Below are 25,000 nucleotides of genomic sequence, written 5' to 3'. Positions count from 1 at the left end.
ATATAAGTTATACATTTTGCCTTCTATCACGATATCTCCAAGTCCATGTTGCTGATAGCATTAAGTGGTTATACTAGAGAAATGAAGTCAATTCCTATGTGAGGAGAGGCTCAGCTGGTATCTGGACAAGAAGAGTCAGTCCATTTATGGAAGTTACAAAAGAAAGATAAAGGAAATTAATTTCTTTATGCAACTATTTTAGTTACATCTGGCCCTCTTCCTGGTTGGTTCTATTTTGTCCTTTGATTTCTTCCAACATTCATTCTCCTGGTTGAGGAACTGAGCACATATAACACAGATAAATAGCAGCCCAGGCTGCCTATAATTGAGGCCTTGGAAAAGTCACTTGACTGTATCTCAGTTATACTTTGTATTCCCAATAACAACTACTTTATGGTGTTACAGGGGAAATTTAACACACACACACATGCACACACACACATGCACACGCATGCACGTGCATATACGCATGCACGTACTCACAATGAAAATTCTAGATATATTGTTTCCCAGGAACTCATTGGAATTTCTGTAACATTATGATTGTGCTCTTAGCATCTATAACTGGCTATAGCATTTCTTTAAATGAAGTGTTTGTTGTCATTGTTGTTAACTACTGTTTGTTCCTTTCAGTTTCGTTCATGTTAAAGAGAATTCAACTTTCACAACCTTAGCCTGAACACTAATCTTCAAATATATCATGGACATTTCTTTAATCTGGTGGAGCCTTATTGTATAACATCTGTCGTCTCTGCTCAGAAATGACAAATTTAACATCAATAGATTCTTGGGCTTTTCTGGTAGTTTTGAGGATACATATATAATCAGTTTTGGGGTGTGTTTGTCAATAAATTTTTCCTGAAAAAAATAAACTAGAAATCTTATCAAAATAGCATTATGAAAAATGTTTTTCCTTTGTGTGTCCATGAAATTGTCATGCTTGATGCTTAAGAGAATATTTATTTAGATGAAGATTATGTATTTAACTTGTGTGCTGACCATCTTTCTAATAAGCCAATCTGCATAAATTTCATGGTTTCTGATCTAGAGTTAACTTGCTTTTTTTTTTTTTTTTTGGTCGGTCGTGGGGCTTGAACTCTGGGCTTTTGAATGCTGTCCCTCAGCTCTTCAGCTCAAGAGGAATGCTCTACCGCTTGAACCACAGTGTCACTTCTCATTTTCTAGTGGTTTATTGGAGATAAGAGTCTCATGGACTTTCCTGCACAGGCTGGCTTTGAACCGTGATCCTCAGATCTCAGCCTCCTGAGTAGCTAGGATTATAGGTGTAAACCACTGGCACCCGACTTGACTGATGTTTTTTACTCCCAAGACATAATGAATTTCACCAGAAAACTTTTCTAATCCCTTTTTCTATCTATTTACATACCCACCACCCACCCCAACAAAGGGAAACCTCTCCCTAAAATTCTTTCTCTGCTTTTTCTGGACAGTGAACAATTGCAGTCACTCTATATCTATACCCCTCTGCACAGTCCATTCATTCACTCTACTTCTTATGTATTCATCCATTAGTTCACTTGTTCATATTATCAATAGCAGTACTTTTTACCAGTGAGTTTTTCCATGCTGTAAAGATAGTAAGAGTCATGTGGTTAGGGCCTTAATAAAGTTGCAGAGAAGAGTTTTGGGGAGCCTTGGGGTTGGCAGGATGAGACTACATAAAATTTGATCTCATCCTTTGGACTGTAGCCATGCTGCTGAGTTTGACTGATCAGAGACTAGGGACTTCTGGAGTTGAGGAGGTGAAGAGTGGGGGCCTGGATTGTTCTCCAAGTGATGACATAAGGCTGGATTGATCCTTGTTCGTGTGAAATGAGGTGTTGGCCTAGTTGTAAATGCCTTTTATTGAGATAGAGTAGCAAGAGTGGTTTAATAACTTGGGGCTAAGGAAGGTCTCAAGTATATTTTCTGTTTTCGAAAGTGAATCCAGTTAACATTTTCTGATAATCTACTGCTGGTGAGTCTAGGTATTTTATGTACTTCATCCTATTTACAGCAAACTTTTGATGTTAAGAGTTAATAGAAGTTCATTTCCGACATAGTGTCTTGTGACACATAGTGTCTAATTGTTGCAATGAGTCATCCTTTGTCCTTCCTTTCAGCATTTTGTTATTCCTTGTCCCCTTCCCCAAATCAGATAAATGTATATATAAAACAGAAGGTACCAGAATCAAAGACATTGATTGCCAGGGATAAACCAATGGAAAAAGAAAAATGAAATATTTCAGGGGTGGTGCGGGAGGGAAGGGATAGTGGTAGAAAAACAAAGGAGTGGGTAACAATGTTCGACAAGAAATGTACTCATTACCTTACTCATGTAACTGTAACCCATCTGTACAGCATCGTTACAATAAAAATTAAAAAAAAAAAAAAGAGTCAATGGAGGGGCTGGGAATGTGGCTTAGTGGCAAAGTGCTTGCCTAGCATGCATGAATCCCTGAGTTCAATTCCTCAGTACCACATAATCAAAAAGTAGATAAAATTAAATAATAGAATGTACTTATGTATCCCTCCCCCTAAAAAAAGAGTCAATGGATAAGGAAACTGAGACCGATAATGGTTAAGTCACACCCCCAAGATCACACAGATAGGAATCAGGGTTTAGAACTAAACTCCAAACAAACCATAGTATCTCCTTTGAGTGTGACTTGTTTTTGTCTTGCTTTTAAGAAAAAGGCATGTTTATTTCATTTGTAAAATAATACCAGTTTTTAAGAAAATATAAAGAAAAAAAATCTAGTGTGAAACTCTGACCAGCCCTAATACATATCACTCAGCTACTGTTTATGATAACACTGTTGTGAATATGGTCTTCTAGAGTTAATTGTAACGTGTACAGCCTAAGTTGCTGTCATAGGACCAGTTTTGGAGTTATATGACTTTAAGAGAGTTTGCCTCTATAATTCTTTTAACTAAATTATTCTTTTACTTTGAGAGGTTAGATGTATTTAAAAGGGTTGGGCATGTAAATGAAAGCAACTGAAGTAGGAAAAATTTTAGCATACATAATATAATACCACCCAGATGTGAAAGTAAGGATTGTTATATCTGAATTACTACAGGCTTTAAAAAAATTGATTAAAATACCTCCATACCTACCTACACCTAAAGACATAGACCAATTTCTCAACGAATCCAATAATCACTGGGGAAGATTTCAAGGAGGAAAGTGTACTTTAGTTATGGGAAAAACTAGATGGCAAAACTCATCTACATATAAAAGGCTTTTGGGAACATGTTTATTGGGAAGAGACTTGTTTCTCTGTTCAGTCATGAGCAACCTTACCTCAGTTTTGTATTCCAGGTCCTAGTCTTCCACCAAGAGTGATAATAAAGCTCCTCCAGCTCTTCTGTACTTGTGACCACACAGAATCAAATCTTCTGCTATCCTCTGAAATGAACCATATTAACTTTGGGGCTGGAGCAAAATGATTATGTATCTTACCAAGTCACACAAAGATGTGAAGGGACTTTCATTGGCTCCAAATGGAACAATTTGGGAACCAAAAACAAAATATGGGAGGAACCACATTCAAATGCTAAGAAGGAATTTGTGAGGTCTTACTGATTATGGATGGCATATGGAATGAAATAGATGATGTTTAGATGGACACGTAGATACTAGATGGCAAGTGCCAACTAATAAATGTGGAGAGAGTCTGGAGCAAGACAGCACACACCACCGCTCTAGGAAAGAGTAAATGAAGGAGCTTTTTGGAGCTCCTTTTATCGGAGAATCTCACTACTTCCCTTTCATGGTGGTCCTTTCACTTTCAAATAAACTTGCTCCATCTTTAAAAAAAAAAGAGTAAATGTACATCATACTAAAGAGTTTCTGCATAGCTGAATACCTGGTTATTAAAAGAAAGACAGCCAACAGACTGGTAGAAGATCTTTCTTTACCAGCATTATATCAGACAAAGGCCTACCATCCAAAATATACAAGGAGCTCAAGAAACTAATCTCCCCCCCCCAGTGTAATAAACCAATCAATAAATGGATAAAGGAGCTAAGGAGAGACTTCCCAGAAGAAAAGATAACAGTGGCAAAGAAACACAGGAGGAAATGCATATCATCTCTGGCCATAAATGAAATGAAAATCAAAACAACTCCGAGATTCTCTCTCTCCACTTAGGTTGACCAACATTGTGAATTCAAGGAACTACAAGTGTTAGTGGGGATGCGGGGAAAAAGGAACCCTGTTGCACTGTTGGTGAGAATGTAAACTAGTATAACCACTCTGGGCAGCTGTCTGGAAGTTCTTCAGAAAACTATATAGAGAGCTGGGTGCTAGTGGCTCACACCTGTAATCCTAGTTACTCAGGAGGCTGAGATGTGAGAATCGTGGTTCAAAGCCAGCCCAGACAGGAAAGTCCATGAGACTCTTATCTCAATTAACCACCAGAAAACTAGAAGTGATGCTGTGGCTCAAGTGGTAGAGCCACTAGCCTTGAGCAGAAGAGCTCAGGGAAAGCACCCAGGCCCAAAGTTCAAGCCCCATGACCGACAAAAACAAAACAAACAAAAAATCCACATAGGTCTTCCCTATGATGCAGCCATATCACCCACATCATTACAAGCTGGGATACCATGAAGACACATGTTCCCTGCTGCACTATTCACAGTAGCCAAGTTATGGAAACATCCCAGATGCTCTGTAATAGAAGAGTGGATCCTAAAAATGCTGTACCTATACACAATGGAATTTTACACAACCATTAGAATAATGTTATGTCATTTTCAGGGAAATAGATGGATCTAGAACAAATCATGTTAAGTGAGGTGAACCAAGCTCAGAGAGATAAATGGCACATATTTTCTCTCATATGCAGTAGCTAGACCTAAAATACACTGAGACGTGATAAATTATACAGGACTCTAGGCATTCATACCCAGTGAGACCAGAGGAAGACAGTCTTAGGAGAGGGACAGAAAAGCATAATATCCATGTGCATCTGATCATATAAAATAATACTTATTGAAATGAACTCCAGGAAATGGAAATGAGAGTTTTTTTTCTTTTTTTTTGTCTTTTTGTCTTGTTTGTTCATTTGTATGTCTTTGAGAGTGTAAGAACAGGCACAGAAATGGACAGAAAGAGTAAACATGCAGCAATGATATTAACTGGAACTTGTGGGTAGGAAAGGGAGGGAAAAACTAGAAGAGAGTAAGGGAAGGGGTGACACTGTCCAAAAAGAAATATATTCATTCTTTGCCTGTTTTTAGCATTTTGAAATTTTAACAAAGTAAATAAAGTTCATCATTGGAGGCTAGCACTAAACAGAAATACCTGAGGCATAAGATAAAGTGTCTCATAGATTTTTGTGTAGAAAAATAGAAAGTGGAGAGATTGGACCACACTGATTGGAATCAAAATTAACATCATCATTGAAAGGCATGCAAACATCATCTGTTTTCAGATGAAATATCCTGTAAAAGAGACATTACCTATATGGAATTCCTGACAAGAATATGTAGCCTGAATCTAATGGAGAAACTTGTTACAAATGGCTTATTGAAAAGTAAAAGAAGGAATTTCATCTTTCCAAAGTATCACTATCATAAAAAAAGGACAATGGAAATAGACCAAATTAAAGGAACCTAAAGAGATGTGGAAACTAAATGCAATTCTTAATTGTAGAATGGATTCTGTTCTTGGCAGTTTGGAGATGGAGGAGAAACACCATAAAGTTCATTATAGATAATTGAGCAGCTGAAGCATGGGAAGCAGATTTTATTACATGAGTGTTAAATTTCTTGAACTGTATTGGAGCTGTATGTAAGAGAATATCTATGTTCTGAGAAGGTAAACACAGAAGTATTTAGGTGATACAGTGATATGCAGAGCTTCCAAATAATTCAAATTATACATACATCCATGTACAAATTTATCTCTTCTTTATATACACATACAACACATACCAAAGAGTATGTAAACAGTACAACAAACAGTCAATCATAGCAGTAAACAAAAGTAATGAATCTGAGCAAAGGGTCAATGGTTATGAAATTGTTGTTGATACACTATATTTGTATTCTTGCAACTTTCATTTGAATGTTTTCTACAGCCCTGAATTTCAAAAGTTTAAACAAGTCTTGGCCAAATCAATGACTGTTTTCTAAATAACAGTTTCTTTTGTGTCTGTTTTCTTTCCTCTCCTTTTTCTCCCCTCTCCCTCTATCTCTTAGAAGTCTAAGGCATGTGAGAAGGCCATCTCTGTGGGTCAGACAGTCATCACAAAGCATCGGAACACGCGGTACTACAGCTGCAGGGTGATAGCGGTGACGTCACAAACCTTCTATGAGGTCATGTTTGATGATGGCTCCTTTAGCAGGGACACATTTCCTGAAGATATTGTGGTAAGCACATTTCTTTTTTTTTTCTTTTTAGAAAGTCTGGATTTTATTTCCATAGCAGTGGACATCTTTTGTGTTTTTATTTATTTTATTTTGTCGGTCATAGGGTCTGAACTCTGGGCCTGGGCGCTCTCTTGCAGTTCTTCAGCTCAAGGCTAGCACTCCACCACTTGAGCCACAGCATCACTTGCAGTTTTTTCTGCTTATGTGGTGCTGAGGAATTGAACCTAGGGCCTCATGCATGTGAGGCAAGCACTCTACCACTGAGCCACCTTCCCAGCCCATGGTAAGCACATTTCTTTGGGTGCTGCCTGCCCAGTGTACTTTTCATCAGACCAAACTAGATGACTCTTAGAAATGTTTCTTTCTACTGGGTGCCAGTAGCTCATGCCTGTCACCCTAGCTACACAGGAGGCTGAGATCTGAGAATCATGGTTCGAAGCCAGCCCAGGTAGGAAAGTTTGTGAAACTCTTATCTCCAATTAATATGGGAAAATTCAAAAGTTGCTCTGTGGCTCAAAAGTGGTAGAGTGCTAACCTTGAGCAAAAAGAGCCCAGAGTTCAAACTCCAGGACTGTCCAAAAAAAAAAAGATTTCTTTCTTTCTCTTTATGAGTGGCTCATATCACTGAGTATTCATGTTTTTCAGCATCCTCAATGGTATTCTGGTGAACTTACTCTGTTTATAATATGTTGTCTTACTCTACTTGTGCTGCTACAAGGGAATAACCAGAGTCTGGATATTTTATAAATAAACAGGGATTTATTTCTCACTGTTCTGGATGCTGAACAATGCAGGATTTAGGAGCCAGCATTTGGTCTGATAAGAGCTTTCTTGCTAATCCTCACATGGGAAAAGGTGAATGGGAAAGCTAGGTAGGCTATTGAAGTTCTTTTCTAAAGGAGAGGCCTCAATCTCATTAACCAGGGAGCAGCCATCCAGACCTCACCACCTCTGGAAGGCTCCCCTGGGATACTCCACTGTCTCATTGGTGACACTTCAGTTTGGGAGAAGTATTTATGCCATAACAGACTTGAATCACCTCTTAATTTCTGCTAAAAAGAGTTAGCAAATTTGAGTTCCTTTTGTGCTTTGTACTTTGACTTTATACTTTCTACTGAACTTGAGTGTGGCATTTATTAGTCTGACTTGACAGTTTGTTTAAGTGTTTCGATGCTTCACTTGGGAATAACAAAAATCACACAGGAAGAAGGATGTGGCATTTACTGAGTTTTCTAACTGTGGCCCAAATGCCCAGACGTACGTGTGTGTGTGTGTGTGTGTGTGTGTGTGTGTGTGTGTGTGTGTGTGTGTGTGTGTGTGTGTGTGTGTGTGTGTGTGTGTGTGTTCTGTCTATCTTCTTCTTATCTTAGTGTACACCTTGGGATCATTCAAGGGAACTAATGAATGTGTCTGTGATATTGGCTTTTTGTGGGCTTGCCTTTCCACAGAGGGATTTTTGACAGAGATCAGCTTCTATAACAAAGAGCAGGAGTAGGCAGTTAGGCTGGAATCCTGGTATCCCTTCTCTTCTTGGTGTTGGTTTGGGGAAAACAAGCTATAATAATGCATTTGTCACTTCAATTTTGTCCTGTGACACTGTGAATGCTTTGCTTTGTTTGAACTTAGATAATGACTTTTTAATGATAAAAATTATTCCTTGTATATAATTGTGAATTAAATATAGCTTTCTTTGATTGCTTATAAATGTTTGTAGGATTTGGGTCTTGTGGGGCTGAAGAAAAATTGATTTGGTCAACTTTGTTATGCGTACTTCTCTGTGTTGTTAAAAATAACAAGTATTGCAAGAAATGATGCTGTGGCTCAAAGTGGTAGAGCACTAACTTTGAGCACAAAAGCTGAGGGACAGTGCCCAGGCCCTGACTTCAAATCCCAGGACTGGCAATGGAAATAAATATGATCATATTTGGAAGATTTGTAAAGCAAAGGATTTTTTTAAACAGATTTTAAATCCCAGAATGTGTTTATAGATTGAAATCATGAATTGCATTTTGCAGGACTGTTTTTTGCAGTTTCATATAATCATATTGCCATTGTCAGTCATAAACAGTTGCCCTTAGTCTCAGTCTGCATGTGCTGAGTGACAGAAATCATGCTCGGTATGAAACATGGTGAGGAAGGATACAATTGTTTGCTCAGGGAGGAGCAGGCTGGTAAATGGGTTCTTTCTATACAGTATATATGTAGAGAGGAAGAAAGTATTATATGGAATTGGCTCCATGATTATGGAGGCCTAGAAGATCCTGATCTGCAGTGTAACCGAAAAAGAATTGATGAGTTGAAGTGTGAAGATCCATGTTCAATCTTAAACTCAAGCAGGAAGAATGCTCTCTTACTTGGGGGAGGAAACCTGTAGCTTCTAGGTAGGCCTTTCAGCTGATTGGATAGAACCATCTATATTCAGGAAAGCAATCAATTTTTATTCTTTCTGACGGCTTAAATGTTATTTTTATTTTATTTATTTACATCTTATTTTATTCTGTCTTTTTGTGCTGGTACTAGGGCTTGAACTCAGGGCCAGGGTGTGGTCTCAACTTTTTGCTCAAGATTGGTGCTCTACCATTTGAGCCTTCACTGCAGTAGGACACCAGTGTTACTGACCTCTGAAGAATTAATTTCTCTAAGCCTCTGTTCGTACATCAGAACTACATTTTCAGTTTTTTTACTTATTGGTTTAGTCAGCCATGGGGGCTGTCCTTGAGCTTTTTTGCTTAAGGCTAGTGCTTACCAGTTTGAGCCACAGCATTACTTCCAGTTTTCTGGTAGTTCGCTGGAGATAAGAGTCTCATGGACTTTCTTGCTCAGGCTGGCTTTGAACCACAATCCTCAGATCTCAGCCTCCTGAGTAGCTTGGATTATAGGTGTGAACCACTGGTGACTGGCTACAGTTTCAGTTTTTTAACTATGAAAGTGAAATTTAAGATCTCAAGCTTAACCATTCCAAGCAATGATTTATGCATGATATAAATACAGTCCTTATGAGAACTGATGCTTTAGTAAATTTCCTTATTTATAGAGTCATTGATTATAAATAATTTCACAAATCCCACAGATGAGGACCCTTTAATATAGGCTGGCTTACTCCATATCTGAGAATAAATTTAATAGTCACTAAAATGCTTATGTTGTGAGTATGATACCAGAGAGATTATTTAGAAGGGTAGAGAGAAACATTCTTTGGGCTACCAGGAAATTTCTCTACCTAACTACTTATTCTTTGGTAGCCAGAGCATGTTAAAAAAAAAATCCCTCTCAACAAACCATCTGCAGGATGTATGTATTATCCCAGTTAAACTCTTCATGCAATCTGTAGCTGTCAAAGGAAGCAATAAAAGATGTATTGGTACATGCTTCTATCTGTCAGTCTATGAAATTGCTACGCAATCCTGATAAATTTTTTTGTCTCTTCACTGTGTTGATTGGAATGAAAATTGCCCACTTGAAAGAATTCAATGAAGTCAGAGATTCCAGGGCCCTTTATCCTTTCTTGGAGGCCCATGTTGGCTCTGGAGCTCGAGATATGGGCTCATTTCAAGGGAGGATGAGATATACCACTACTAGATCCTTCTAGGACAAACACTTGACACTCACCACTGGGCATGAGTTGGGAAACAGGACCATCCATAGCTTTCCATGAACACTGGTTCTTTTTTTCAGCTCCTATGTTAAAATGTGAAAACAGTACTCTCCAGGTTTCTAAAGGTGAGGTGCTATGGTTTTCTAGGGCTGTAAGTACAAACTGAGGTTTTTTCCTCAAGTATCAATAATTTCCTTATACTTTCCACCTCTAGTCCCTACTAAAGAGGAGATGAATAATGTCTAGCTTTAGGGATTAAAAAAAAATGAGCAGGTACCAGTGGCTCATACCAGTAATCCTAGGAACTTAGGAGACTGAGATCTAAAGGATCAGGGTATGAAACCAGTCTGGCAAGGACTAGGAGACTTGATGTCCAAAATAATGATCAAATAGCCAGACTGGAGAACTGGCTCCAACGCAAGCTCCAGCCAAGCTCAGGTAGGCTGAGCAAGCATGAGACCCTGAGTTCAAGTCCCAGTATCAGTCCCCCGCCCCCACTCTCCCTAGAGCACACAAAAGAACTAAATGCTGATCACATAGTAGGCTCATGCCTGTTAAATTTTTTAGAATATTAAATTTAGTCTGAAAATCTCCCTCTCCCCTATCTAGCTTACGATGTCCTTTTCTAGTTTTGCTGATACTTGGAGAAAGACATCCCTTCAAAACTTAAAAAAAAAAAAAAGTGGGAGCATATTTACAGCTATAAAGGGATATAGGTGAGGCTCAAATAGGGCCCTGCCTAGCAACTGTGAGACTCTGCCATTACTGTAAAACTAAATATAAATCATTTGTTTTTAATGGGAAAAAAAAAACTTTGCTCTGGCTTATTTCATTAAACCAGGGCCTACACCATGTCCATGTGCTGTAAAGTAGAGCTAGCAGCATTTCAGCTTCCTAGTAGTCTACTGCCCTGTATTGTTCCTGATAAAAGTCTTATCTCAGTAGTTTTTCACTACAAAGCCTACTGTAAAGTAGGTTGATTTTCATTTTTTTTCACATCAAATGAAATTAATAGATTTTTCTTATTGTGAAAATACTGTGCAGAGGGGTTGCAATTACATGAGCAAGGTAATGAATACATTTCTTATCAAGCATTGTTGCCTCCTTTGTTTCCCCTTACCATCCCTTGCAGATGTGTAGTACTTATCACAAAAGAAAACACCAAAAACAAACCAACAAACAAAAAAAATTCCCCCAAACAGAAACAAAGAACTTTTACCCAAGCTTTCCAAGTAGATGGTCTATAGTGCAGTCTGGATTGTAGTCAGCCTCCTTGTGTTCTGTGTCTGTTGCTCCTTTGGGACATCTTTTCAGAAAGTCTGTTCTTTGTGGTTTTGTGCAAGTATGGGAGAATACCTTATATCTAACTTGAGGGTAAAATACAGCACCCAGTTTGTGTAGTTTGAGAAGCTTCTCAGTGTTCAGCATCACACAGGCCCATGTTGAGTAAGCATAGGTATAATAACAGCTGAAGTTGGAGTTCTGGTAGAATATTTGTCTAAGTATAATCTACGATGTTAGAGTTTTGTTTTTTTTTTACATGGCTGAGTAGGTTTAAGAAACTGTGAGATCCAGGAAAACATTTTTGGATTTCTAAGGGCAGCTTGGTTTTTGGAGTGCCTTGAAGTTTTAAGTCAGGAAGCCATACAGACATGACAGTGGTAGATACCAGCAGGCCACCTCAGCTTTGGGAAGTCATACCCCATCCTGGTCCATTTTTATGTTTGCTCCACACTGATGCTTTTTACCTCTTTATGTATACCTCCTGTGCTAACTCCCTACTCCTACCAGCAGTTCTGCTTATATTATTAATGGATGTTTGTGGGAGAAGGCTGTATTATTCAGCTTTCTATAGTTATACCAAAATACTTGACACAACTAATTCTACTGTAAAAAGAAGTATATAATAGGCTGTAAAGGTGGTTCATTGGTAGTGTGCTTGCCTTGTATGCATGAGGTCCTGGGTTCGATTCCTCAGCACCACATAAGCAAAAAGAAAAAAGCTGGAAGTGGCGCTGTGACTCAAATGGTAGAGTGTTAGCCTTGAGCTGAAGAGCTGAGGGACAACGCCCAGGCCCAGAGTTCAGGTCCATGACAGACCCCTCCCCCCAAAAAAAGTATATAACAGTTTGGAGGTTCAAAGTCTAAGAGGTTTGGCTTCCAGTGAGGGTGGTAGATTACAATACATAATGGCAGGAGCCATTGCTGTACAAAGCAGAGAAGAGACTTCAAAGACATGCTCTAATGACAAGGACTTCCCACTAGATCTCACCTTTCACAAGTCCACAACACCTTTCAGTACTGCCACCCTGGGGACTAATCCTTTACATATGGACTTTTAGGGAACATTCAATATCCAAAACATGGCCAAGGCTTTGGTACCTTGTTTGTTTATTCTCTGTGACCCCTGTGGTAAATTTACAGCCTAGGGTGGTGCTCTTATTTCTGTGTGAAATTAGGAGTCTGTGAGGTATCAAATCCCAGTTAATTTACATCCATTGGATGGCCATAATGAAAGAATACCTGTTCTTTTGATTTTAATCACTATGCAACTTTACTTTTCTAAGCCTTGGAAATTTAGCTGACAAATTTTATTTATAAATCTAATTTTGTATAACAAACTCATTTCCTTGGTTATTATTCATATAATGCATGAATTTTACAGGCCAAACTATAACCAGTTTACATTTAAGTTAATCAAATTTCCTTGGACATCTTAACTATGATAATAAAATATATACATTCCTTACAAATACCAATTTTCTTAGCATTTAATTTAATGTCATAATTTTAACAAATCAGATATGCGTAGCTTAAATTCTAAGTTTTCTACTTTTTAAAACAAGCAGTACACTTAGTATAATATTCACAAAGCACATTATAGTACCATTAGAAACTCCTAAGATTGATAAATAAGTTGTAGTTCAGGGTGAGGACTCCTAATTAGGTTTAGGTAATTTGGTTTATTAACTATCTAAACACTGTGTCATGCACTTAGGCCTTGACCAATCTTGTAAGATTCATCTCTTACAGTTGAGGGGGTAAGTACTTTCCAGGCCCTGGGATTTCTTTCTTTTTTGTGTAACTTATGTGAAGTTTGTACAGAGGTCTGAGGCATACTAATGAAATGTGAGTTACCGTTGTAATAATCTCTTTCTCTTTTATAATTTGTATGTTTTTCTTGGACCATGATTCTGTACCTGTCATATTGACAATTTCTATTTAGCACTGGTGCTCCTCTGAAGAAAAGTATGTCATTGCCCTGCTGTCCCATGCAGGAGATTAACTAGTTGCCACGAAGACATACTGTCATTTATGCTTTTCTTCAAATATGTACCTTCCTTACTTGACAGTATTTCTCTTACATCTCTCTTGGTAATTATCTCCAGGTGATTGGTTTGGGGAACTTATTTTCAGGAGACACGTCCTTAGCATTCTTTTCCATCCTTTTCTTTCCAACAAGATTGAAGGTATAGCTTAACAAAATCAAAATAACTACCTTGATATTAAGGGCAATATTATTAATTTTTAGGACTTCATCTTTTTTTCAGTGCAGTGCTTAAATCCAAAATTAGTAGGTACTTGAACCAAGTCCACTCTGGGAATACCTAGCATCCTCCTTTCTGAGCAGTGATAAACTCTGCATTAGGCATCTTGGGTAGATTCCAGCATGTATAAGCAGAAGCATAGTTATGAAAATGACCTGGGTACTCTGGAGGCAAAATAAAATACCCAAGTTAATTTGAAAGACTAAGGAAAAGTTGTTCCAGAAACATATCACTCTATTGGCTCCAGAGAGCATTTTGGATTCCTGTTTCCTTCTGAATTTCCAAATACCCAATCATTTCAAATTGAGGGGTCATGCAGATATGACAGTGGCAGACATCAGCATGTCAGTAAGGCCACCACAGTTTCTCATGCCCATCCTTCCTTCAGTGCTGTGCTCCAACAAGTAGTTCCTAGGGCAACCTATACCTCGAGTGTTCCAACTTCTTTTTACAAGGTGTTTAGTCCTGAATTGATATGATAGCACTGATTTGGATAGAGTAGATTATACACTGTATTTTCTTGACTTTAAGAAACCTCTCCTGGGACATGATGAGGGAACTAAAGCATGAATGCAGCTCCTGGCAACTGTGCCTGTCCCAGAGCAGATACCATTTCACAATCTCAAGGTAGGGTAAAATTGACTCCCATTTAATACAAAAGACAAACAATGAAAATTCCTTATTCCTCTTAGTACATCTATGGGCAGATATCACTGTTGCTATATGCTGTGTTATGAGAATTATCCATGTTCATTATTAGACTTTCTATTCTTTCATTGAAAATGGCACCTGAGCTATAATATAATGCAGTGTTTCAAACTTACAAATCTTCATTTGCTTTCATTTGATCTCAAATCTAGATACTGTGACTTTTGGTATAATCAGGTTGCTTTAGGCATTTTGTAAATGCCTCAGACACCGTTTATGCAATGTCCGGAACAGGCCCTTCCCATAGCACATTTGTAAGCACAGATTTCTGCATGCAGTTCCTGAAATATGTATCTGAAAGCATGAGCTTCCTAAGGTTAATAGTCAAGAGGGAACTGCCTATTTACAAGCCATTTTACATTATCTTCATCTCTCTCTAGCCTCAGGTGCTAACACACAGGAATATAGCACATAGATTGGTGGCACATTTTAGAAGACATGGTACCCATAAAGAGTTGATGCTCCTATATGACCATGGGATTCAAATTATGTCAGTAATATTAAGGGTATATTCAATAGAAGTCAGCACTATTAAAAAATTAGCACTATTTATGGATAAACAGTTCTGCCTTCATTTTACTATTTACTCTCCATACCATATTTGAAGGAGCTTAGCTAATTTTCATGAATGAGAACCACCATAATATTAATGATAAATAATAGATATTTATAGATATTTACTTAGATGATCTTGTGTCTATTAGTAAATTATATAAAGCATTAAAATAAAGTTATATTTTAAGATCAGAAGTGATGGGCAAAGAGAAAAAAGAAATGATATAAAGAAGCATAGGGTACCATTTTTCTATTTAGTTTCTGTAGTCAGAGAGTAGTCAGAGAGTGTCTGTGACCTGGTATGTGTCTACAAACTAGTTGCCCTACACCACGCAATTTCTCACCTTCTGTCAAACAGGCTATGACTGGAAGTCTTCTATGCTTTGCTTTATCAAACACTGTTAAAGAACTGTGAATTTATATAATATTTCATTTCTAAATGCTATGATAGTACAGTGTTGATGAATAATGTTATATACATAGTTTTCATATCAAAGTAGAGAAATAGGAGCCCCGTCTCCTCTAAGTAGTGTGATTTGTGCCTGAAAAAGACCCCTTTACTAGATTCACAGCAATAGGGAAGAGGATGTGCCCTTTCACTAAGTATAGACATATAGGATATATTTATAGGCTATTGTTTCTAAAATGTACTTTATATTTGGCTTTTCTAGGTTTTAACAGGTGATCCAATAAAGGGGAAAAAAGAATAATCTGACTTATTGATTCCTTTATGTGTTTTTTATCATTTTTGTTTTTGGAGTAACAAATAAAATGGAATCCCCTAAAACAGCATATGATTTATATCATAAAAGAGCAGCTGGCACTAGGTAAGTCAGGTTTTAGTCCTTGTGTCCTAAGCAGCTGACCTCTGAAGTTCTGATGTTAGAGGCCAGGCTGTAAGACGCCTATTGACAGACTGTGACTGCGTGTGAAGTATGGTTGATGTTAACTGAGATTCTGTAATGAAATGCAACAAGCTGCAAATTGTTATACTCAGCCCTCTAACTTTCTTTTCTCACTAAGTATTTGGTTCCTTACCAGGCCAAAGATTTTTCAAATTGATGTGCACAAAATTGGTCAGTGTTCTAAACTGCTTTATTAAATGCAGCTCCTTTGAACAATTTCATATATAACATATAAATTATATATGAATTTTAATAGTTTGCTTAAAGTTCTAAAATTTATTTCAGTACTAGCCCCCACCTCCCAAACCAACTCTTTTATATATTATTTGTACCAGAACTCTATCCCATGTCCTTAGTTATGTTTCTACAGGATTTTTTTTTAAACGTTGTATGTTCTTTGTTTCTGTCTTTGTTTACATGAAGTTGGAAGGGCAAAAATCAAACTAGTATCTAGGAGTAGATTCTCTCCAGGAGGAATCTAATGAGGATTTGCAAACTGTGTGTGGTATCCAATTCCTCTCCTTCTTCAAGAGCTGAGGGCTTAGAAAGATGTAGAAGACTGGTGTTCCCTTGGTGTTAGTTATTTTTGTAGTCAGAACTCCTGAAGAGCCAGACCTTTGATACAAAGTCAGCTCTTCATAGGCACTGCATGTGGTGATGTGTGGATTCTCTAGACAAGGGATATTTTAGTTTTCAATGCATTGTAGGCTTATGCAAAAAAAAGTTTTTATAGTGAATGCCTACTATATTTTAGGCATTGTGCTAGATCTTTGTAATACAATAGTGAGAAGTAAAATTGATATATTTGTTTTTACTGTCATGGGAGTTACAGTGAGAGGGTAACATGAGTCAGTCACAGTAATGAAAATGTGCTTCAATATGAGATTTGAGATGAGTCCTAGGATGACAGATATACAATCCTACAAGAACCTGTAACTGTACAAAGCCTGTGGAAGTGGGCAAGCAAATTGACTTAGGGAAGTTCTGTGTACTTTTTGTATAGAAGGTGGATGCTGAGGTTGAGTTGATATGGCCTTGAAGGCATGCTCAAGTGTTGGGCCCCTGCTGTTAATCTTGAGCAGAATTCCACATGAAGAGAATGGTTACAAAACAATTTTGAAAATTAGAGTGTGCCCCATAGTGATGCCAGTTAGGAGAAACTTGCAGTAGATTAGAGGTATTACAAGTATCTGAAATACTTTAAGTGGGGGGGAAATCAAGAGGACCTGGTGATGGGTTGATACTGAGGGATAAGGAACAAATAAGTTATCAGAAATAAGTTTCAGGGTTTTGGCTTTCTTAACCATTGATGACTCTCATTGAGGAAAAAGCCCAGGTTTCAAAGCCAAGGTTGTTAAGTTTAGACCTGGCTGTACTGGGATTTCTTCACCTGCTTCTCCTACCTAGATCAGTTATTATTATATTATTTTTCAAAGCATGATGTTTTGGTTGTTGTCTTACTGTCTGTGTCTTCATCTATCAAAACCAGTTTCAGCTGCTTCAGTGGCAGTAGCATGTTCTCTGCTAACAGGTAGAGATCATGGGCTTGGGGATTCCCCTCCCTTTGGCATGTGTTGGCTTGCAGTTGCCACTTTATGTAAAGTTATGTCAGTTCAGAATCTTTGGGGTTTGTCTCAAGTAAGATAAACCTTACTAGTTTTTTTGTTGTTGTTAGAAAGGGCTAGAAAGATGGCTTATTGGTAGAACACTTACTTAACCTAGCAAATGTGAACACCTAAGTTCAAACCTTCGTACCTCAAAAGAAATTTAAAAGAATATGTATCAATTGAAATATTAACTAGTGGCTACCCATTTTTTATTAATTAATTCAGATGTTGGTAAGAATCAGGATTCAAATAAAGGGAAATATCTGATCTGAAAAGAATAAAGAAGTTCCGACTATAAAGGTTCATTAATCATCAAGAAAAGGGCATAGAATTGTCCTCAATGGAATTCTGAACCAAGCATTCCAAACACTGGCAACGCTAACTTCACTACCCTTGTTGTGTTATAAAGCCTTTGTGGATTAAAAAAGCCTTTGTTTGGACACATCTGACAGTGCTGTGTCATCTGCATATCATTTTCCTCTTCATTGTCTGGGAATCTCAAATGCCAAAATTCTCCTTGATTTTACAATTAGATTATTTTGATTTGACAATCTTGACAATATGAGCATGGAAAGTTTCTGACTTTCCTTTAAGTGTAATAATGTTGAGTAAATAGATTGATTCATTATTTTTTCCCCAGCCATCTTATTCATCTGTCTACCTTTTGTGACAGGCTAGTCTGTGTTGAAATATGCTAATACTAATTATACTCATCCTTTTCTTCATAAAACAGTCTGTTATGAACTTGATTGGTTAAAATTATGTATTTGCATTTAATCTGAAAGGAAGGACATATTAAGCTAATAAATAGAAACATTCACTTACATGGGAAATATTTACAGATAAAATTGCTCACTTTTTTTTTCCTTTTTTCTTTTTGTCAGTTCTGGGGGTTGGGGCCTGGGCTATCTATGAACCTCTTTGTGCTCAACGCTAGTGCTCTACTACTTGAGCCCTAGCATCACTTCTGACTTTTTTTGTGTAGTTATGGGAGATGAGTCTAAAGGACTTTCCTGCCCAGGCTGGCTTTGAACTGTTATTCTCAGATCTCAGCCTCCTGAGTAGCTAAGAATACCAGCATGAGCCACTGACATCTGGTTTGAATTGCTCACGTTTAAAGTTTTTTAATTATTTTTTTTTTACCATACTCAAGAACATATGCATAATTTTGAGAACATTCCAGATTAATTTATTTGTATATATATATCCTATGGACTGTCCTGCTTATAAATTAAACATAATATGAACTGACCTTTTTTGTTTTTACAAATCATATTCTCATAAATCCTTGGGTTTGTCTTCATCTCTTTGTGGCTTTTCTTTTTATTCTTCTATTTACTATCTGTTCCCGGTGTTAACTCACTTGTTCCAAATCTTGCACTGTGAGCTGTGAAATGTAAAGTTGCCTCAAAGTCAATTCTTGGTGGGTTGTGACTGTGCCAGTCTTTTCATTGTTCATTCCTTCTCTTTATCATGCAGACACTGGCCTCTGCCTCCTTCAGAGAAGAAAAGCATTTTGTAATCCACAATGATCTCTAGCTCTAAGCATGAAAATGTGGCCTGGGGCAGCAGTCCACTCATCTTTATACACAGTTGGTAAACATCTGTATGGTCAGTGTGAGCTCCTACTGGGTCACTTTGTGTAAGTTCAGAACTGGACAGTGGCTGCTTGAGCACCAAACAGCCCCTAACTCCCAGTCTTGCATATTGTAATATTACTTAGAATCCAATGGAACTCTGCTATCCACCCAAAAACATTTAATTCTTGACATATTTTATACCCTAGGATGTCTTGTTTGTTCATTTTGCCACAGAAGCTTTTCCACAACAGGAGACTCTACATACCTGTCTCTTTCATCCTTTCCACACTTTTTGCTTCTTCTATTGGCACTTCATCTCGTTGATTAAGTCAAAGCAAACCTTCTATGGATCCTCAGAGAGTAAACTGGTGTCACACTAACAGGTTTTCTCAAAGCCCTGTTCCAGAATGATGCTCTATTTCTTTGACCAAAGAAGAAATTGACATTATATATAAAAAGCTAAAGAAATGTATCTAGAGAGTTCTGAAATTAGATTAGGGGAAGAATCACTATCTACTGATTTTCTTGCCCTTTTGTATATGTAGTTCCCAATACTTTGGCAGAGAGTACTGGACTGAGACTTGAGAAAATCCATAGTTCTAGTCCTGCCTATGAGACTTGTACAGGCCATAGAATGAGAAAATCTCGTAGATAGAGGTCCTGAGTTACTCAGTTCAAGGCCACTGCGAAGGCAAAGACAGGCCAAGAGGCTGCATGCAGCTCCTCCCATTCTCCATTTCCTCCCTCTACTCTCATCTGTGCTTTTCTTGGGTTCCTACCTACTACAGGACGTCTCCTTCACCATACCCGTGGTAGAGAACGTTGCAAGTGAACAACACTGCAATGACAAGGAGCTCACCATCAGCTTTTTTGTGGTCATTAGGACACACTGGCTGTATATGTGGAATCTAAATGCTACCCCTTTGACACCTTGCTTTCTTGTCCTATCCTTGCTTCCCCTTACAGCTCTTTATGTATTTGTAGGGAGCTCCCTCCTTTATTTACTACTAGAAAACAGTAGTCCTCCTTCCTCAATCATAGGGAGAAGTTATTTAATGAACACTGTAGTGCCAGAGCACTCAGGATGAAGTCTCATGCATAATGTCCTACTCAGTGTCCCTGCTCTCAGGTGTGAAGACAGCATACCCCAAATGGCATCTGCCCAGTACAGCATGACTTGGTTTCTTTGATGTGCACATCGAATACTTCCTAATGCAACTAGGAGGAATACTCAGTGGATTATTTGTGCAGCCATTAAAATCATGTTTTTATTTAATAGTATGTGATGCAATATATTTAATAATAAGAAATAGAAGAATCAGACTCAAAATTGTGTATACAGTATGATCTCAATTATGTATAAAATATGCAAAGGACAAAATCTCAAAGGAAATCAATCAAAATGTTACTGTTATTTTTGGAATATGATCATACATTATTATGAGTTTTAATTTCATCACCTTATAGTTCTATATGAACCTATTTCACTTTTATAATAAGTTTGATATTTTTTTCTTTCCAAAAGCTTCAAACCCTCCTGAGAACTCTCTGTATCTTTATCCATTATGCTAGTTTTTCTTATCTGGATCCTTTCAGATTACTTCATCAGAATTTCAGTTTTTCATCTCTCTTCTCTTGGGGCATCTTGAAGCTTTTTGAGATATGATGGCCAAATAGTGTGCTAATAATCTCTGTTCATTGCCTTTACTTAAGATCATAGTTTGCTTATGTAAGAGTTCTTATTTTTATGAAATGCCCCATTTTCATTAGGGGTTGCATGAAGTAGCAGACTATAGTGTTTTTCTTACCCTTCAGGCTCTAGAACACAAAAGTGAAAAAAAATTGGTGTTCCACAGGGAAGGCACCCCTGTCCAGTCTATTTATCAGCCATGTGACCTGGAAAAAGCCACTGTGTGCTCTTCTTTACCAATTGGGAGGGAATTTGCCTAGCTACTCTACTAGGTTGGTTCAGATTTCACATGTGTGTTCATCTATTGTTGTTCTTCATGCTGTTTAGATTTTTCAGCATGTCTTCTCTCATAAATTTAGGTTCTTAGCTTCTTCATCTTGTCTTCCCTGATAGAGAAAGGGCACCAGGAAAGGTGCAGGGTCTCATATTGTACCCCAGACTGGCTTCAGACTCACAGCCCTCCTGGCTCAGCTCCCCAGTATTGAAATAACAGGTGTGTACTACCTATAGAACATTGCAATCGCTCATTTTAATTTTAGTCACCTTCTCCTAAGGATTTTTGTCCCTTCCTTTATCATCCTCCAGTGTTGGTGTGGCTGAGAATTAAATCCAGTCACAGTTCACTTAACACTTGCCAGCTGCAAGGCATGAACTTTGCTTTTCTGGTCTCTCCTTTTAAATCATATTAGTTCTGATTTCTCCCAGCAGCTTTGCAGGGGTGTATTGATGTCTCTATTTCATTGATGAGGAGCCTAGGCCAGAACAAGGTTAAGTAGCTTGTTTGTGGTAACAGGTTTGCTAGGCCACAGAGACTCTACACCCTCAGAACCTCTTTTTCCCTCTGAGCCAGGCCTTCTGCTCCAGGAAGTAAGTACTTGGTCAACCTGCTGTCCCCTCAGTGCTTAGCCTTATAGTTTCTTTCATCTTTCTGTTTTTAAGATTGGGAATTATGGAGAAATTCACCTCTAGCCTAGCTTTCAATGTTTTGTGACATAAATTTTTACCGACATAATAAAATATTTTACTCCCCTCATACATTTTAGCCCCTAGCAACAACTATAAAGAAGAGGGAAATCCAAGTTTTCTAGATGGAAAAAAATTCTCCTTATTCTGGTATGAAAAGTTACAGATTTGGGAGCTTTCATGTTAGTCTGCAAGAAAGCAGCGAGAGATCACAGTCAGCCCTGGGCCAGTCATTAGGACAGTGTGGAGCCTCTCATTCAAGGTAAGAAGAGCAGCCCATGAAGCATGCGGTATATAGGCATGATGAGCATCTTTGATCTGCCACTTAAATATGTGACCTTGGGCGAGGGAGTTAACACTGGTTCCTTATCTGTAAAATGGAGGCAATAATAAATACTGCATTGCTGAAGTATATTATATAACACAGTTTGTATAGTTTCCAGCATGTAATAAAAATATTCTTTGTGGCTCTGCTGCTGATAGGGTTTTTTAAATTATTGCTATTATAAAGGTAATGTACAGAGGGGTTATAGTTACATAAGTCAGATAAACCAGAAAAACTCAAACATATCATTTCCCCATTCAAGTAGCTTGGCAATTTTTGGAATTGAGCTTGGAAGTTTTTTTTATTGCAGCTCTTCATGTGATAAGTTCTCAGGTATAGGATCATTCCAAAACACTCTTGAGAGAAAGAGGAAGAGGCCAGGTTTAACCTCTGTTATCCAACATTCAATGGGATAGCCCAAGTCTAGGAACCAGGTAGAGTCAGGCTGCTTATGCGATAGCCTCGGGCAATGATTCTGGGAGTTGTGGGCTGGCTTCTCACCTGACAGTAGAGCACACACTACTATTCTCACCAAAATGTCCTAAATCATACTCTATACTTAACTAGATTTGTGTGGAGAGGTAGGTATGAGAAATTTTGGCTAATCACAAGAGGAAAGTCCTTGAGGAAAGCCCCACGACTGGACCCCCCACCCCCCAAAAAAGAGGAAAGTCCTTGACATAGTTGATATCACAGAAGAGGGTTTATTTTGGGGTGGGGCGTCTGGTCATGGGGCCTGAACTCTGGGCCTGGGCGCTGTCCCTCAGCTCTTCAGCTCAAGGCTAATGCTCTACCACTTGAGCCACAGTGCCAATTCCAGCATTTTTCTTTTTGCTTATGTGGTGCTGAGGAATCGAACCCAGGGCCTCATGCCTGCAAGGCAAGCACTCTACCACTGAGCCACCTTCCCAGCCCAGAAGAGGGTTTTATAGAGAGAGTTCCCACGTTCTTGCCATCACCTGTGATCACACATAGCAACTTGTATCATGTTCTTATGTATACTTGAGTCTCCAGCTGGATCTGAACCCTATAAGAGAAAGGATTCTGAAAGAGCTAAGTCTTTTTGTCCTTGTTTTCCCAATGCTGAGCTTAGTACCAGGCCCTGAGAATACATTCAGTATGTGCCAAAGGAGGGAGAGGTTCTGTCTCCAACAGTTGATTCAGTGCTTATACTCTCTACTTCCAAAAATGCAGAGAGCCTTTTGTAGTGTTGCGGAGTGGCTGCTCCTGGGCATACACACACCTGCTGCCCTGGCCCCCTCTACTGCAAATCCTCATTCTGCCCCCCCTCTCCCCCTCACCCCGCCCCGTGACGTTCCTCTTCCCAGTTACTGATTCTCCTTATGCTTCCTTACTTCAAAAGAAGTAGAGATATAATTTTTAAAAGAAGTCACTTTATTCCTATATCATGAAGATTGCCTTCTTTCGTAAACATGCCTTCTGAGGCTAACGCTGATAATACTTTTCATTCTGAGTGAAATGGCTAGCTCTGGGTCCTCAGCACCTCTCCCCAGGTGTTTTGTCCATGCCTGGCTTGTGCTGCAGTTCAGAAAGCGCTATCTACAACATGGTTGGCCTCCAGGAACTCACCAAAGGAGTGCGAGTGCTGTTCTTTCTGAGAAGATGGTACTCATTTAGAAGATGAGTGTGGCTATGGGTTAGGGCTCACTTGGCATGTCTCTTGACAAAGAATTTGGTTGCTTGAAAGGAGCAAGATCAGAATTGTTCCCAGCTGAACTGGACACTGCAGCATCTTGGGGTGCAGAAAGGTGTGTGTGTGTGTGTGTGTGTGTGTGTGTGTGTGTGTGTGTGTGTGTGTGTGTGTGTGTGTGTGTGTGTGTGTGTGTGTGTGTGTGTGTGTGTGTGTGTGTGTGTGTTGCCCTTTGAAAGGATGCACTACCACATTAAAAAGTAACACTGGGCTGGGCACTGATGGCTTACACCTGTAATCCTAGCTACTCAGGAGGCTGAGATTTGAAGATCGAGGTTCAAAGCCATCCCATGCAGGAAAGGCCGTGAGACTCTGATCTCCAATTAACTACCAGAAAACTGAAAGTGGCACTGTGGCTAAAGTGGTAGAGTACTTGACCTGAGCTGGAGAGTTCAGGTATAGCATCTAGGTCCAAAGTTCAAGTCCCCCACCATAAATATATATATATATATATATATATATATATATATATATATATATATATATATATATATATATATATATATATATATATAAACTGGGGCTGGAGAAATGGCTGAGGTGGTAAAATACCAGGCATGAGCTAGAAAATCCAGTGGCAGTACAAGGCCCTGAATTCAAGCCCCAGCAAAAAAGAAAAAAACAAGTTAAAGTAGACATTAAACTTTTCCAGAAAGACTTGAATCCATTAATGCTGATTCTGAAGTCATAGCACAGAGCACACATAGATACATAGGCACTTTTGGGAAGCAGTATTCTTTTAAGCATTTTCAAATGCTCTCCCTAGAAATACATGTATTTTCCTCCAGAGGAAGGAGCATAGAATTGGTTTTCTTCATACATACATGGAGTATAGACTAATGCTATATGATAATGTATGCCACCTCCTAGAACAGTGATTCTCAGCCTGGCTGAGCACCGGATTGCCTGGGAGGACATTCAGCTTGGAGCCACTTCAGACCAACTGGATGAGAAGTTTCTGCGGCAGTTAAGATTAGATTTACTGCACTAGAGAAATGAGTCTGAATGAGTTGAATTTTTCAAAGCTGATGAAATTAACTTTATAAATAGTTTATGTACCCTTTTACCAAGTAATTCCTATTCTAGGAGTCTATTCTAAGACTATAGTGAGTAATTTGGGCAAAGATTTATGGAGAAAAATACACAATAGCATTATACATGATGGGGGGAAAATTGGAATGACCTAAATATCTAACAATAGATGAGTAGCTAAATTAATTGTGGCATATCCATAATGTTGCATATATTCACCCAGTAAAATGGAGTTTTTAAAGGATAATTAATAACTCAAAATGCCTATAATTGTAGATGATAAATAGTAAGACTTATAATACAAAATTATAATTCTGCACAAAGGACATTATATGAAGTTTTGAAAATAGTCACATTTATGGAGATAAGTAGGAGTCACCAGAGGCTGAGGGGAGAAGGT

At 38.4% G+C, this 25,000-nt stretch overlaps 1 protein-coding gene across 4 annotated transcripts in view; it reads left to right on the top strand.

Moving 5' to 3' along the window:
* Kdm4c (lysine demethylase 4C) overlaps window positions 1–25,000 on the top strand; it is a 315,679-nt gene that overhangs the window by 276,161 nt on the left and 14,518 nt on the right. For all 4 annotated transcript variants that reach the window (XM_070033227.1, XM_070033229.1, XM_070033228.1 and 1 more), the window contains one exon: window positions 6,211–6,381. In XM_070033227.1, coding sequence (XP_069889328.1) covers window positions 6,211–6,381 — 171 coding nt within the window. The remainder of the gene's footprint in view (window positions 1–6,210; window positions 6,382–25,000) is intronic.

The sequence above is a fragment of the Dipodomys merriami genome, unplaced genomic scaffold, assembly GCF_024711535.1.
Source record: "Dipodomys merriami isolate MVZ:Mamm:240054 unplaced genomic scaffold, mDipMer1.0.p SCAF_22, whole genome shotgun sequence".
NCBI classification, from domain to species: domain Eukaryota; kingdom Metazoa; phylum Chordata; class Mammalia; order Rodentia; family Heteromyidae; genus Dipodomys; species Dipodomys merriami.
Note: the sequence above shows the minus strand (reverse complement) of the source record. Positions and strands in the feature narration are given on the sequence as shown.